Consider the following 16552-nt stretch of genomic DNA (forward strand, 5'->3'; position numbering starts at 1 on the left):
CCCTGATCACTGCTCATGGATTTGGGCAAAGGTGGGGAGAGCCATCTTTCATCAAGATGAAAAGACGAGGGAGCCGTGGCCTCACACGGCTTCCTCAAAGAGCCTTTCTTTGAATGTGGAACTGGAAGTACCCAATGTTACTCATTGACAAAGCACGCCTCACATTGCTGTGAACTCGGACATGCTTTAACTCTGAAGTCGAACTTTTGGCAATCTTTCTGAAAGTAAGCAGGCAAGTTTTTACATTTAACCTAGCAAACCGAATCCGATTTACCAAAAATACTTTTTAAAAAAAAAAAAAATGTGCTCATCCTAACCAAGCATAAAACAAACAAACAAACAAACAGAAACCAAACTACCTCCTCTGGACCACAAAACAGCATGGCTCCATAACGAGTTGCCTTCTTGTGAAAGAGTCTGCCCAGCTTCGAAAGGGTTTTGAAAGCCCCAGCCACAGAAGCTTTGGAAGAACAGAACTTAAAGTGGCTCAAAGAGCCTTCTTAGAGTTTGCATAAGCATTTATTATTCTGCTCAAGCAACAGAAGAAGTTTCAGTAGAGACAGAGTGGAGGTCAAAATGGTCGATGCCAGCGGTCCCCAACCTTTTTGGCACCAGGGACCGGTGCTCCTATGAGAATGTAAAGCCTGAGGATCTGAGGCGGAGCTGAGGCCGTGATGCTGGCGCTGGGGAGCAGCTGCAAATACAGAGGAAGCTTCGATCGCCTGCCTGCCGCTCACCTCCTGCTGTGTGACCCGGTTCCTAACAGGCCACAGATTGTACCAGTCTGCAGCCTGGGGCTTGAGGACCCCTCGTGTATGCTCATCAGAAGGCAGCGAATCTAACACCCACTGTCCTGATGTTGCACTTGACAATGTCATATAAGCCTAAGTGCTGCAGATTCGGGAGTCATTCTTCCCTCTAAAATTTTACCTTTTGAACAGCGCTCCCTTTTGCGTGGCTTCAGGAAATCCAGTTCCCTCGCAAAGTGTCCCTGAGGACATCGACATGGAACCCCTGTGGTCCGCTTGCTTCCCACGGCCACCCCTCCCCATGGCCCCTGAGCCTCGTCCCCCGTGGGTGTTACAAACCATGCACACTGGCTCTGTCTTTTACCTTGCTTCTCAATATGAGGCTTGGGAATGACAAAAGGTTATAAGCAGAAAGCAAAAACCTAAAACTAGGAACTGGAGAGCAGTTCATAGCTAGTGGTGTCACAAGAGGCCCCCCTCTGTCCAGTCCGGCCCTGAGCCTCTGGCCGGCTGCCCCCATGGCGGGGCTCGTCCCCCTCTATTCGGTTGGCATCCACGATGGACGTGTTTCCCACTCCCCATTGCTGGTTCGTAGCCGGCAAACCCAGATGCCTTCAGCATCACCATCTCTGCAGAAGTTATGCGATGTTTCCTGAAGTCGCCTCGCCATCACGAAGCAAAACACCTGCATCGGGTGCAGCCCCCGCCGGCTCACGCGTCACCAGCACCGGGCCTCCCCACCGTTCAGGAGCACAGTACGTTCAAGTTCTCTGACCCCCTCTGTGACACAAACCGATACCACCACTGCCCCCACTCCCCCAGCCCCCCAAAGTCAATAGGAAGAGACACTAAAAATTAACCACGCGAACACGAGACCAGTATGTGACATCTCGGAAACTTCTATGTTCGGATTACTTTCCCCTAGGATCTTCCCCTCGGCGGTGGGTACGTGTCTTATACCGACAAGATCAAAAAGGTTCACCCACGTGGTCCCAGTCAAAGCGGGGGTTTCAGTTTTTTGCCCTGGAATTCAGAAAGTGCTACAGGTTTTTAATGACACTTTAAGAAACCTTCCCTCCTGCGTTTGCAGAGTGAGGGGCGTGCATGCCAGAGCTTGCGCCTCGATGGCCAGCATGGAAGTGGGAAGAGACCTGTCCACCAGGTGGTCTCCGCCCGTGTTCCACTGTGCCTTGTGTCCTCCCACCCGACTCAGAACTTCTCACCGCCACGTCTGACCACTGCTTGTGGGTTCAGGCAAAGGCGGGGGAGCCAGGATGTGGCGCTTGGTAGACACTCATAAATATTAGTTGGATGAATGAGTGAACATCGGCCCTGATATGCTCCTGAGGGTTTCTGTCTGAATGAGAAAGAAGCCAGAGAAGTAGCAATGGATGAGTGCTTTGTTTGGAGGTCTCTAAGCACTCCCTGGCATGGGGGGAGTTGCTTGTTTGTTAATCGAGTATAGTATTGTCCAGTTTGTTTGATTCGTAATTAGTATAGCCTGTGAGTTCAAGGTCATCTTCAGATCAAAAGGTCCAGTAATACACAACTGAGCTAGTTCAAAGCTAATAGGAATAGACTATCTAAAACATGAATTTTTGGTAGTTGGGTTCTGGCTTGAAAGCAAGTCTCACCCCAGACTTTATGAGTAAAGGGACCGAAGGGCGAGGTTCTGGAAACTCAACTGATTTTCGGCAGGCGGAGAGGAGATGGCTGTGGGAACCAGGGACGGTGGCTTCCTCCTCATCGCGATTCACAGAGACGAGAGCGTGTTCTACCTACCAGCGTGGGAACTGCCATGCGAAGCCAAGAGAGAAGCCGCCGCGCTAGGGAAGGGCAGCGGGGAGACAGGAACGTACAAAAAGACACAGACCCAGACGCTAGCGGCCGGGGTCTGAAAGCGGCCAGCCCGAGTGGATTGCTAAGAAAAGGGAGGGGGGTGGGGAAATGAAGTTTCGTGGCAGCTCGAGCTTTCTCCAGACAGGAGGAAGGCTCATGGGAGATCTTCGCAGACCTTGTGGGGGACCCTGTGGGGGTTCCATCCTGCTCTCTTCCACACTCTCCACATTTCCCCAGGCATTTCGAGAGCCCTTCCCCAGCTTTCTTGGGTGGTTTCAGCTCTTGACTGCCAATGGCAATCCCCAGTCATAATATCAGATCTTCCATCCTGTCGATATTCTTCCAAACACAGAAATCACCCTTTCCCCTCCCTCATTCACTCGGTAGAGGTCCACTGATTGCATTAGTCTAACTATTCATCTGAAATCAGTGAAAAATAGAAATTTCAAGTGTTCTGGTACTTGTAAGGTAGAAAAGCAAGATATGTGGTCTTATTGAGTACACTTTAAATGAGGGCTTTTTAAACAATAAAGAATAAAGCTGATGTATAATTTTTAAAAAAGGAAATACTTCCTTATGGAAAAAAAGAAAAGAAAAAAGAAACTACTTCTCAGGAAAGGCCTTCGTAGCCAAAGGCAGAGTGGTCCCCGAGCAGCGAGCTGTAGGTTTCCTTAGGGACCCCCTCCCCTCCCCCGCACTGTGGGCCTCCAAGGGCAGGACCGGGGTGACGCAGAAAAGCGAGAGACATTTTAGTTCAACAAAATGAACTTCTGAAAAGAGTTCTTCATTACAGGAAACGTTCCAGCGGAGGCTTCAGATTGTATTCAAGCATCCCAGACTAGGCTCAGCGGAGGAAACGGGCAAGGCCCCTTCCCACAGAGCGCGAGGCAAAGTCAGCATAAGAAACACCTGGCACAGTGCCTGGTGCCCAATAGTTATGTAATAAATATCAGATTCTTCCCACCCTGAGAGTCAGCGGGTCTATGATCACACACATCGGATGTATTTCCAGAGGGGTAACTGGATACATTCTAAATTCTTCCAGAAGCTCGCAATTTTCTTACATGGGGCCGCTGAGGGAGGACGGCAAAAGGGAGCAAAGGAGGAAGGTCCTCCACGCTGATGGCAGCAGCGCTTCTCCGCTTGGAACGGCCTCCACGCTGACGTCTGCGGCATCTTCACGTAGTTGCTAGTTTGGGCCTTATGCTTCCCACCACAGCGGAAATAACGGCTCCCGCAGCCTTGGCTCCTTCCGCCAGGGCGTGCTCCACCTGCAAAGCGGATGGGTTCACGGGACACTCAGAGACCATCCTGCCCTTCCCCCAACCTCGCCACGCCCCCTTCAGGAACCAGCCTATGTTTCCGAAGCTCTTAATGCCGCCTGGAGAAGCCAGGACGGCCTGGGACACACATCTGAGGCAGACACACTTCCTTTCCCCCAGGGTGGGGGGGTTGGGGGGGCGCGGGGCTCCTCCCAGTTCCTTCCTCCCTCAGAGCCATTCTGCCCAGGGTCTGCCTCCCGTGTAGGTCTCAGAATGGCACAGCCAGTGAGAGCCAGGGAGGGGTGCTCACTTGGACAATCTCACACAGTGAACTAACTAGTGTCCGAGCCTGAGACCCGGGCTTGGGTCCCGTGAGGGCTGGGCCCAGGCTCTTGAGGAAGAAGGGGCTTCTACAGTCCCTTGACCCTGGGGGGGGATTCTTCTTTTCGGTTTAAATGCTCATGGGACCGAGATCCCTCATGCCAGAGTCCATCCACCCGTAGCACTGGAGGCTAGGAGAGGGCCAGAGCGCCAAGGGGGAGATGCTGAGAGTGAAGGGGGGAGGGGCGGGAAGAGCACGGGAGGCCTGCACTGGTCACCCAGAGACTGGACAGCAACAGTGAGGGGGCGATGCGCAGTGTATTTATCAAGAGAAAAAAGAAACGTAGAAAAGCACAGAAAAAATCATCTTCCACCTTTAATTCTCAAAGCGTTTTTATCTCTTTAAAAGGAGATAACAAATACTCCCTCTGCCGGCCTCACGGGGTCTTAGGAAGGATGGAGACCTAAGGAGAGCAGCTCACCCTGTCACAGGGACTGAGGCTTTCGAAGCCCTTACCCACTTCTGTACCACATGTGGTTTATTGCTGCCTTGTGATCCGGCAGGGGCCGCAAACCCAAACGCAGCGTGGGCCAGGCAGGTCGAGCGAGCGAGGCTGGTAGGTAGGTGGCCCACCTCTCCCACACCCACCTAACGGGCGAGCCACAGCCCGGCCCCACGGGGTGTCGGCAGGCAGGAACATGGGCCCAACAGCCTGTTCAGGAGAGGCTGGCAGTCCGGATCTGTTTATATAAAATTGCTATATTTTTAAATGTGGGCGAGTCATTAAGGAAAATCGTAGTCATCCAAGCAAAACACGTCTGTGGGCTGCTAGCTTGTAACTTCGGCAATAAAGTATGTACTTCGGTTCATCCCCATTTCGTAAAGGAACAAATGGTCTCAGAAATAAAATGACTGGACCAAGGAGACCAGACTAGTCGATGGCGAAGCCGGACTCCAAGGGTGGTCTTACGGTGCAGCCCAGTGCCTTTTCTACTCCTCCATGGGTTAATGGGAACGAAAATGAATTGTAAAGTCCTGTAGAAACAGGAGGCCCATCAGCGCAATGAATACCATGAAAGCACTGACCGTCATTCTGATCGCTGATGAGATGAACCCCAAGACAGCTCGGCGGGCGCCCTACCTGCTGGCTCCGGGGCACGCCGTATCTGAGGTCGTTGACGAAGTGCTCACAGTTCCCTTCGATCAGGCTGTACTGCACTATCTTGTTGATCATCTTCCTCGTGCGCTGGATGATCGTGTCCACGGGCAGCGGCAGGTACGTCCCGTCCAGCTGGTTGTTAACCTTCCAGGAGCAGCCGCGCAGCACGTCCTCCAGGCGGCTGTATTTCACCATGGCCCGGTTGCCGAAGATGGAGGTGATGCTGCCGGCCCCGAGGTCGTCACCTACAAGCCAGAGGCAAACAAAAGTTGGACAGCTGCAAGGAATGCGGGGGCGGGGCAGCAGCCCCCTCCAAGATGCTGGGTAAGCCTTTGGGGGCCTCGGTTTCACCATCTGTAGGAGGCACAGCAGAGGATGGGGAGCTGGATGGATGGCTTTCCCGAGAAGCCTCTGCCTCGCCCTGCTTCTGACCACCCACAGCCACCTCTTTCTTGTTAAACTCTTACGGTACCTTACGGCGTGGCCCAGACAGCACTCTGGGTCACACCGACCTGACCGAGCCTTGGATCTGAGTCTTGCTTTCCTAACCGGACTGCAGGAATTTTCTCAAACGCGTGCCAGGCACCCCTACGTGTAAGCGTCAGCTCCATGGTAGGGGCTGTCACGTGGCTCCGTGACAGGCCAGCACAGGGCACAGGCGAGGCCAAGCAGACAGGGCTCTGGCGGGGGCCCATTCCACCCAGTCGCACAGGGCCACTCTGCCTTTTTATCTACTCAAATATTGGCATTCTCATTAAGGGTCTGTTTGAAAACAAGGTTCCACAGCTTTGAGAGAAGAAATGTTTGAAGGTTGCTATACTGTCGTACTCAGTTCTCAGGGGAGACGGAGGCTCAGAGAGGGTCAGGAACCCCCCCCTTTGTAAGCTGTTTGAGAGCAAGAAATGTCCCTTGTTCTTTTCCTACACATTAAGAGACAATCTGCTGATTTCGAAAAGATGGCAGAGGGCAATTCGCTTTCGGGAACAGAGACGGCAGAAGTCATTTTTAGAGAAAGATCTGATGGGGGAGGCGGGGACGTGGCTACGAGAGGGAGTGTCCTGGGAAGGAGAGGGGCAGATGTGACCTGACGCCCCTTCTGCATTCTTCGTGTGGGCTCCCGAAAAGGTGTCAGCAAGGTGAGAGGCTGGGCCAGCGGAAGCGGACAGCACCCGGGGCTGAGCGCGGTGGACGGGGCGTGGCCGCCACCGCTGCCCTTCTGCGATTGGATCTTGAACGGGCAGAACGTGCCCAGGGCACAAAACACACAGGCATCAAAGGATATGCCGTGGGGCCCCTGCCCTCCTTTTCCCCCAGGTCCCCCCAAGTCCCGCCTCCTGAAGTGGCCGCTGTGGGCAATGGTTCTGGACGTCCAGTTTTGAGTTGCCTCCCATCCTGCTGGGCACCAAACCTCCAGCCAATCTAATTAGGCACCAGCTTAAGCTCGGCCTTGTGCTAATGCTGCCTGAGAATGGAAAGCAGAACGGCGTCCGCACTAAGGCTGGTGGAGCCTGGAGACAAGGTGAGGCCGCAGGTGCTGAAGGTGATGAGGAAGCCGGAAGCAGCATGTGGGGACAATAGGCAACACGTGACAATCAGAGCGCGTCCCTCCCAGGGAACCCTAGGGAACGTGAGGAAGGATGTGGAACCGGTGTCAACACAGACCGAGGCTCAGGTTCTTGCAGTTTAAAAAAAAAAAAAAGGGTGGTCCGGGCAGTCGGGGCACCTGGGGACACTCTGCCTTGCATCTCTCTTAGGGCTGGACGGAGACCAAGCTCCACCACGTCGTAAATTAAGGTCCAGGAATGCTCGTGGTGTTTTATCGTTAAAGTAAGGCAGCAGTTGGGGAACACGCTAATGAAGTGTACTTCTCTTACTTTGCTAACTTAAATATCAATATTTCGGGAACGTGTGCCCTCTTACTTGGGGGAGCCAGGTGGACCACACAACCGTCTTCCATATAGATGGCCCAGTGCTCATAGCCAATGCGAAAAATCTCAATCAGGTCTCCGGGTCTGGGTCTTGGTTCACCCTATGGTGGAAGAAATATAATAAAACAAAAACCACACACGCTCCAGGAGCTCCAGAGACCCCGTTTGGGGACGAGCTACAGCTCAGCCGGTAGACATGGCTCCCCCTTCACAGAAACCCAGGCTGGAGAAGCTCTCTGCACACAAAAGAACAAAGGAGACTCCCCCCGCCCCATCCCCGCCGGGTCCTGCCATCGCTCTCATTATTAAAGCCAGCGAGACTAACTGTGCCAGTTAGCAGTGCAATGCCGCTCAGCTCCGGACACACCCTTTGCAAACGCTTTGCGATGAGTGACGCTCTGTGATGAGTGACAGAACACTCCTTGAAGCGTTTCTCCTGGAAACTGAGCGTGGTGCTAAGCTTTCTCGATAGAGGGCGCTACAGGGATGCCGCGGGGGGAAGGGGCTCTCCTGCGCTGCCAGGCTGCTGGGTGTGTCATCCGGCGGAGCTCTGCCTGCGCCCAGAACCCTCCGTCCCCATAACCTCGCAGCCTTGGCCTGGTGGTAACCTTTCTGGGGCCTTCTTGGCAGAGAACTCAGTGCCCCAAAGCCTCCTGCCCCTGCTGGCCTCCGGATTCTTTCCACAGTCCTCTGCAGGGCCCGCCTGCGGCCCTGAGTGCCCCTCCCCGTCCCGTCCGACCCCTCCTCCTTCCCTCTCCCCCTCCCCCTCCCCCTTCCTCTCTCCCCCTTCCCCCCAGCTGCTGATAGCCAGCTCACCCCTGCAGTCCAGAGGGTCGCCCTGGCCTAGCAACTGCAGACCAGCTCCAGCCTGGCCAGACAAACCTCCCTGCTACCAATACCTCCCGGACAAGGTCTGAACCCCTTTCCACGTCTGTCCTTCCATGAGGACCCTTCCTCGGCCCTGGGAGACCATATGGAGTTTCCTGGTACCTTAACTTAAACTTCCCTTGTTTAACCCACTGTGCGGCTTCCATCTCCTGACTGGCCCCTGACTGCCCCATACTCTGCCTTTTCAAAGAGGCCTGGCAGAGAGAGGCTGTTCATCTGACAGGCACTGTGTGTGAGCACAATACAGTACCGTGGGCTTAAGAGCTCATTAAGAGTGGAGGTAGATCTCATGTTAAGTGCTCTCTCCACAATTTAAAAAGGAAGGAAGGAAGGAGGGAAGGAGAAGGAGGGAGGAACGCTACCACAAACCCAAACTTAAAAAAAAGCTCATATTCCACATCCTTCCAACTCCAGCAATGTGCTCGGTGCCATAAAAATTCAATCTAAGCTCTAATTCGCCAGACTACTCATCCCTCCCAAACTACTCCTGAGTTTGTCCCCGAGTGGTGACGCCCTGCTCTCTGATTCCTCCTAAAGAGGGCCTGTTGGGAGTCAGAGCCAGGTGGGGAGATAAGACCCATCCTGCCCACCCATCAACTTGACCAAACTCCCAAGTCTGCAACAATTTGCTCAGTTAGTCTGGTTTCCTTAAGGTGGTGCCTCTCCTCCCTGTTCCCAGCTCTGTTGCTCTAGCCGAGGACCACCATCCTCCAGGGCAAGAACTCACATAAGTAAAGGGGTTTTCCACCTGTTTCTCTGAACGCTTTTCTGAGGCATAATTGACATCCCGTAAAATTCACACATTTTAGGTATACACTTCAATACGCTTAGTAAATTCACAGAGTTTGTGCAACCGTCACCACAATCCAATTTTAGAACGTGTCTGTTATCCCAGAAGGGTTCCTCATGCCCATCTTCAGTCAGTCTCGCTTCCAGCCCTCAGCCCCGGGCAACCTTGTACCCACAGCATCACTCACCTTTCTTCCCCTACCCTCTCCCCACAGCCCCAGGCAACCACTAATCTACTTTCCGTCTCTACAGATTTGCCTTCTCTGGATGTTTCATATAAATGGAATCATATACATGGTCTCTGGTGTCCGGCTCCTTTCACTTGGCATAATGTTTTTGGGACTCTTCCATGTTGTAGCATGCATCGGTACTTCACTTTATGGGTACGCCACATTTTGCTTAAACAATGTCGTTCTTTTTCAATCTTATTTTGGCCGAGGGAAATTAAAGGAGATTTAAATAAATGAAAAGGTGTTTCATGTTCATGGACTGGAAAATTATAATATTAAGGTGGCGATTCACCAAATGGATCTGAAAATTAAACACGATCCCCCTTAAAATATCAGTAGGCGTTTTAAAAAATAAATTGACAGAGTGATCCTAAAATTTATATGGAAAGGTAGATCATGGTGGAGATGAGGCCTTTCTGGCATGAGCTGGACAGGAAGGAGTTAGCGGGAAATGAGAGACAGGAGGGCAGGGAAATCTTTCAAGATACCGGATGTGAACGGGAGGAATGGCATCAACGGGAAATGTAGAGAAACAAGGGATGAAGGGAGGGCATTTTCAAGATGGGAAAGACAATAGCACGTGTGAGTTCTGGTGGTGAGGCTCCAGCAGGGAGGGAGACGTTGAAGATGGCAGAGAAAAAAAGAGTAATCAGCAGCAAAGGGGTCCTGGCAAAGTGGGAGAGACCAAGTTCAAGAGCGTGCTGAGAACTCAGGAGTTGGCTCTCAGAGAGGCCAGGAAGGGCCTTTCCCAAGAAAGGACATACATTCGTCTGCTCAGGGTGTCATTCAAAATACCACAGACTGGGTGCCTCACACAACAGAAATTTATTATCGCACGGTTTTGGAGGCTGGAAGCGCAAGGTCGATGTGCTAACAGGGTAAGTTTCATTCTGAGGTTTCTTATCTTGGCTTGTAGGCATTTGCCATCTTACTGTAAACTCATGTGACTATTTCGTTGTGTGGGGAGAGAGAGAGAGAGAAGCTCTCTGGTATCTCTCCTTATAAGGGCACCAATCTAATCCTAATGGATGAAGGTCTCATCTTTTTAACCTTCATCATTTCTTACTCCAAAGAGACAGCCATACTGGGATTAGGGTTTCAACATGAGTTGGGTGGGGGGACACATACATTTGGTCCGTAACAGTACGTATGGCCTAGTTTTGAAAAACCAGGGACGAGCGGTTAAGTGCAATCCAGTAAGTGCAAAGGCCCTGAGGAAGGAAAGACTTGGGTCCATGAGGGGTACAGGAAGGAGGCTGAGATGGATGGTACAGAGTGAGGAGGGGAGGGGAGTGATACAAGATGAATTTGGGGATGATCTATGGATACAGAGAGTAGAGAAAAAAAGGAGAGAATGTAGCTGGGGAGGGGTGGGCGGATCTGTGTCCACAGTCAGTGACCTCGAGGGCCTCATCTAAGGAAAAGAGCTGGCTGGCATTCCTCACGTGGTGGGATGTCATGACGCATTGATCTCATTTGTCCTATCTTGGCATTGATTCGCCCCCGTTACATGAAGCAGCGAGTAATTCTATGTATATGTATTTTAAAGGATAGATACATGGCTTGGTGAAAGCAGCAGAAATAGGAGTTAAAAGACTGAAGGGATGCATCCGGGGCCTCAAAACGGCATGGGAGAACAGGCGACATTTGAGAAGGTGAAAGCAAACACCCATCAAAGCTACACGCGCCGATCCCAATCAGGTTAAGGTAAAAACAGAACAGCTTGCAGTGACACATCATGGCGGGCGTTTGCCCAAAACCCTAAAGGGGAGGAAAGTGAATGAAACCATGTATTAATGTCATACGAAACTTCACACAGGAAGCTGGCGAGGCTGCAGCTTACCGCACTGTAATGTAAGTTCTTATCTTCTTCCTATTTCCCCCAGTAGCCTGTGAGGACCTTGGGGGCAAGAATATCCTTCCAGATCTCTGAACGAAAAACTGCAGAGAAGCAATGCTCTGCACTCCTGATTTTGCTGCTATCGAGTAAAATCCGAGACATCTCTTTTCTACATTTTGCCAGTAATGTTGAGTCCTATGGGTCTGCGTTTGCTTGCGATGTTATTGAATGAGATCCCAGAGCTTAATCTGAAAAAATGCAAGTCTGTATAAATTTCCGTTTTAAAGGAGTCCTTCTAAGGGGTCGAAAGGTGATGGCCACTCCGCAGCTACAGAGGCAGCAGTAACTTTCTGCATCATAAAATGTGCTACAGAAGCTGACTTCATAAGGTATTAAATTGAAAACATTTATAAGAACATCAACCCTGTTATACTGTGCAATAGGGAGGTTTCATGAATATTCATGTTAGTGACTTGTTCTGTTCTCTATTAATATAAATCAGTGCTTTAGAATATCCTTTGAGCAAAATGGTCTTGAAATATTCAAGAAGTCGTAGTATCTTGTGGAAATACCCATCCAGGAGAACCTGAGGTCCTTATTGGTGGTTGGGCTTAATAATTCATTAGACTGGTAATAATGCTGGAATCATCGATTCCACTATATTCCTAAGCAGTCCAGCTAAGACCTTCTCTATCATATTATGAGAAATAAAAATGTTTGTCAGAGTTAATCTTTTGCTACAGAGCACGTTTCTACAGAGATCAAGAGTCTTACCTTATATAGTCGAGAATAATGCAATATCACAGTGAACCCAGCAGTAATTGTAATAGTTGACTTCTCCAGCAGATAAATATACAAAAATCAATTGTATTGTCAATTACTAGCAACAAACAATCAGAAATTGAATACTGTTAATTTAAAATTTTTAAAATGGAAGTTTTAAATTTTTGAAAAATACTATTTCAATTGTATCAAAATTATGCCTAGTATGGCCAAAGATCTGCAAATCTTTCAAAAGATGTGCAAGACCTGTACACTGAAATATATAAAACATTGTTGAGAGAAATTAAAGAAGATCTAAATAAACAAAATGCCTTGTTTATGGTTCAGGAGACTCCGTATTGTTTAGATACTAATTTTCTTAAACATGTGATATAATTCCAATTAAAATCCCAACAAGGCTTTTGTAGAATCCAGGATAGCCAAAATAACTTTGAAAAAGAATAAAGTTGGAGGGCCAACATTATTTGACTTCAAGAATTATTATAAAGCTCCAGGAATCAATATAGTGTGGTAGTAGCCTCACGACAGACAAATAGAACAGAACAAAAAAGAGACCACAGGTACATGGACAACCTATTTTTTACAAAGGTGAAAAGACAACTCAGTGGGGAAAGGAGAACCTTTTTACACATGATGCTGAAACGACTGGATATTCCCAAGGAAAAAAATAAACTTTGATCCGTACCTCACACCATACACAAAAATTAACTCAAAACGTATCAAAGACATAAGTGTAAGAACTAAAACTATAAAAGATCACGAAAACGGGAGAACACCTTTGTGTTCTTGGGTTAGGCAAAGATTTCTTAGAACAATAAAGGCGCAAATTTGATAAATTAAATACAAATTCAAACTTTTTTTCAAAAGATATGGTTAAGAGAATAAAAACACAAAACGCAGACTGAGAGAAAATAGTGCAAAGCATTTATCTGATGAAGTACTTGTAGAGAGAATTTCTGAAAAACTCTCGAACACACAAAGAGGAAAAAAAAATGGGCAAATTTTGGACACTTCACCAAAGAAGATATACATGAATGGCAAAAATATATATATATATATGGAAAGATGTTGAACATTGTTACTCATGAGGGAAATGCAAATTAAAACCACAACGAGATACCTACGTATCGGTTACGATAGCTAACATTAAAGAGGTTGACCATATCAAATGCTGACAGGGATGTGGAGGAACTGGAACTCTCACGCAACACCGGTGGGGATGTGAAATGGCACAACCACTTCGGAAAAAAGTAAGCGACACATACTTCTACCACATGATCTACCTATTGTATTCCTAAGTATTCATCCAAGAGAAAACATACATCTATACAAAGACTCGTACGCAAATGTTCATAGCAGCTTCCTTTGTAATAGCCAAATGCTGGAAACCACCCAAATGCCCATCAACGAGTGAATGGATAGACAGTGGTATAGCCATACAATGGAATACTCCTCAGTAATAAAAAGGAATGAACTACTGATAACATGCAACTACATGGATATAACTCAAAATAATTATGTGAAATTATGTGAAAGGAGACACGCACAAAAAAGCACATGATTCCATTCATATAAATCTCTAAAAATGTAAACTCATCTATAAGTGACAGAAAGCAGACCCGTTGTTGCCTGGAGATGCGGGTGGGGTGAGGAGTGTGGGAGGGGCTTACAAAGGGGAAGAAAGAAAGTTTGGAGAGGCTTGGAGACAGTCGTTATCTTGGTTGTGCTGATGGTTTCAAGGGTATATACGTAAGTCAAAATACATTCAACTGTATAGTCTAAATGTGCAGTTTACTGTTTGTCATTTGCTGGAGTGTCGGTTAGCAACAAAGCTCAAAAAACAGCTCGATAAAGCTCTTTTTAAAAAACGAAAAAGATAACCAACATCCCAAATCAGTGTGCAGTTCGACCTGCCACACGGCCTAAATAAAGTAAAATACAGCATGTAGAGAAGTCACTGGGACGTTAGAGATATGTATTAAGGATTCTTGTGATACCCACCTCAGCTGCTTGCTTGGTTAACTTGCCTGCGCTCCTGGACTTCAGGGCTAAATTCAACTGTTCTCTCTTCTCGTTGGGTATGGTCTCTGAGTTGACGACTGGCTTCTCCCTAAATGAATTTTGTGATCATACAGTGAATAAATAACTGCTTCATAATTACTGGAAATTCCATATTACTTCAGATTTGTGATTTTAAGATATCTTTCAGTTTTGAGATTCTCGGAAATACTCCTCCTGAAGTTTGCTTCTGTACCACCAGTCATACAAAGAACTGCTGTTTACTGATTTTCAGACGATTGTTTTAAAATGCTAATGGCAGCAATTGAGTAGCTTTTAGAATTTTCTTTGTTTGCTAATAAGCTTTTTTTAAGTGTTTATCAAAGTGACACTTGCACACAGCTTTATAAAAATGCTAACAGTACATAATGGCTCTTGTAATGAGATGCAACAGGCCTCGGCTCCCTCCCTTCTCTCTCCTGGTCCCACTGCCAGAGGCCAGCCCCTTGAACTCTTGAGCTGCTTCTTCCAATAATTAGCTCCATATTTCTGAGAAATCTTTTTGAGCCACAAGACTGCAGCTGCAAGTGATGTGAAAGAAATCAGTATATTTTGTGCCTTGAAATAAAATGTTGCAGGAGAGGACTGAAACTGAAGGTAAGAATATGCTTTTTAGAGAATAGAGTGAAATAAATATACTGGGGACAGAAAGGCCGGGGTTTGAAACCTGGCTCTGATACTTGCGGTCCAACCTTGAGCTAGTAAATTAATCTGTCTGAAATCGGCTCTATTATCTTTAAAAGAGATGACGATATTTGTCTCACGGAGTTGTCAAGAGGGTAGAATGAGAAAGCACATGTACATTTCTGGTACATTACTAACCCCAAAAGGCCATTTTCTTTATCTTTCTCCATGCTTTAACTTTTCTCCAAAGGATAGTGAATGGGGGTGGGGGATAACCCGCATTTTCAGTATAGCTCTTCTGGAACTTTCAGCCCCTCAGAATTTTAAAAAGAAGCAAACCATGTTTTTAATGAATGTGAAGTGAGGAAATTTACAAGATTACATCACTCCCTTAATGAGACCAGCTGGCAATAGAAAGCACCCTTCAAGGAAATTATGTTTTCAGGGTTCTGGAGAAGGTCCTGGTGGCTAGAAACCCTCACAAGGCACCCCTCCTGCCAGTGAGTCCCAGGCCTGATCACAATCTACTGCTGGACCGTACCCGCCCTCTGCTTACTGGTTGGTGGTAGGCGTTGGTGCACAGAAAACACACCAGGATTCGTTTGACAGAACTGCCAGCAAAGTCAGTTCTTCAAAAGGCTTCTACCACCCAAAGACCTAGTCCTTCGGTGCAAAGAACCTTACCCCTGCTGGATGCTGCCCTGTTCTAACGGACCCTGCTTTGGTGGCTTGGGCGATAGCTGGACCAACGATTGAGATCCCACGGATTCTCCTATTTCTAGGGGGGAAAAAAAACAACAACAACAACAAAAACAATGCTATTTAAATCACAGTTGCCTGCCATGGGGTTGAAACTTGTGAAAGTGTTCACACGAGCACCTTGACAGCAAAAGTGAGCTCGGAGCTCTAGTCTAGAACCTTGCCAGGCTCCTGGTCAGCCTTCCATCAATTTTTGGATGAATGAAGGGGATCGTGGGAATAGATGCTGGAGAGGGCTCAGTTCCTCTGGGAGAGACTTTGGAATTCCCGCGGACAGAATCAGGGAGTGACTGAAGTCGGAGTTGCCGCTAACCTAGATCGCAGGAACCTTGGGGCTAACCTTGACGGCAGAAGCTTCTGCAGAGCGAGAGCCGTGCTTTACCTGCCGCGAGCTGCCACCTCTGTCCCACTTCCATCTGAAATACAGTGGGAAGGTAAACACCCACGAGGGTCACCGGATGCCTGCCTAGCTTTGATTCAATTAATAACAAACGATCATTCCGAAATATTCACTCATTACGCTTAACAGGCTTTGGGCACAACCAACAAACGTCTACAAGAAGGAGCCTTGAAGGCCAACGTTGGGGACTTTTCTGAGGGCCCGACGGCCAGCTGGTACCTGGAGAACGACCCAGGGTGTTCCAGGCCTGGACGCCGCTGCTCGGTGGGGACGGTCCCCATTCCGGCGGCGCCAACACTGGGGCCCAGCTGCATGTCCAGGAGCAGCTGCTTGTCATACGGTCCCATACCTGCCATTCTCGAGGTGGGTTTGCGGTGGCATCCGCGGAACCTAAAGAGGCGGAGCCTGCCCCTCCTCTCGGCGGCGGGGCTTAGGCCCATTCCGCTGCTGCGGCTCCGCAGGTCCCGGGGCCTCGCAAGGGGCGACGCGCTAGGCCAGTTCCCAGCGGGCGCGGCCCCAGGTCGGTGGCGCCGCAGGGTCCAGGGCGCTGGAGCAGCTGGGGGCGGAACCGCGGCTGGCGAGCGCCGCGGGCGCAGCAAACGGCGGGGGCGCGCGGGGCGGGGCCAACGGCGCGGGCGCGGCGAGCGCGTCCCCGAGCGGGGAGAGCGCAGACGGGGGCGCGCCCCGGCCCGGGCGGCTGCGGCTCTGAGACGAGAGGCGGGGAGAGGAGCACCGCAGGCTGTTCCAGGGGCGCGAGGTACCGCAGGAGAGAGTGTGCGTAAAGGCTCGCAGGTGGCCTCTGGTGTGGCTGGAGGAGCCGAACGTCACGAGGCGACAGACGGAGAGCGCGGTCGAGGCCGGATCAGGAGGGCCCGGGGAGGCACACTCCGGACTTAAAATCTTGAGGGATTCGGTTTTCTAT

The 16552-nt window shown here is 49.4% G+C and overlaps 1 protein-coding gene across 1 annotated transcript; it reads right to left on the reverse strand.

Annotated features, from left to right (window-relative positions):
- Nucleotides 1-3631: 3631 nt before the first annotated feature.
- Nucleotides 3632-16156, reverse strand: PLAAT5 (phospholipase A and acyltransferase 5). Its single transcript, XM_016118612.2, has 6 exons — nt 15980-16156; nt 15156-15249; nt 13791-13899; nt 7252-7360; nt 5314-5576; nt 3632-3859 (listed from the first exon to the last, which is right to left on the reverse strand). The coding sequence occupies exons 1-6, from the start codon at nt 16068-16070 to the stop codon at nt 3767-3769; spliced, it is 759 nt and encodes a 252-aa protein (XP_015974098.2). The 5' UTR covers nt 16071-16156; the 3' UTR covers nt 3632-3766.
- Between the last annotated feature and the right edge of the window lie 396 nt (nt 16157-16552).

This window comes from Rousettus aegyptiacus, unplaced genomic scaffold (genome assembly GCF_014176215.1).
Source record: "Rousettus aegyptiacus isolate mRouAeg1 unplaced genomic scaffold, mRouAeg1.p scaffold_m13_p_5, whole genome shotgun sequence".
Lineage (NCBI taxonomy): Eukaryota > Metazoa > Chordata > Mammalia > Chiroptera > Pteropodidae > Rousettus > Rousettus aegyptiacus.

Excerpts from the sequence above, each read along its gene's own strand:
- PLAAT5 (XM_016118612.2), bottom strand. The coding sequence starts at position 16,070 with ATGGGCCTAAGCCCCGCCGCCGAGAGGAGGGGCAGGCTCCGCCTCTTT. Across the intron at positions 13,900-15,155 it reads CAGGGCAGCATCCAGCAGGG|GGAGAAGCCAGTCGTCAACT; the intron begins GTAAGGTTCTTT and ends AAATTCATTTAG. Across the intron at positions 5,577-7,251 it reads GGTCCACCTGGCTCCCCCAA|GTGACGACCTCGGGGCCGGC; the intron begins GTAAGAGGGCAC and ends TCTGGCTTGTAG.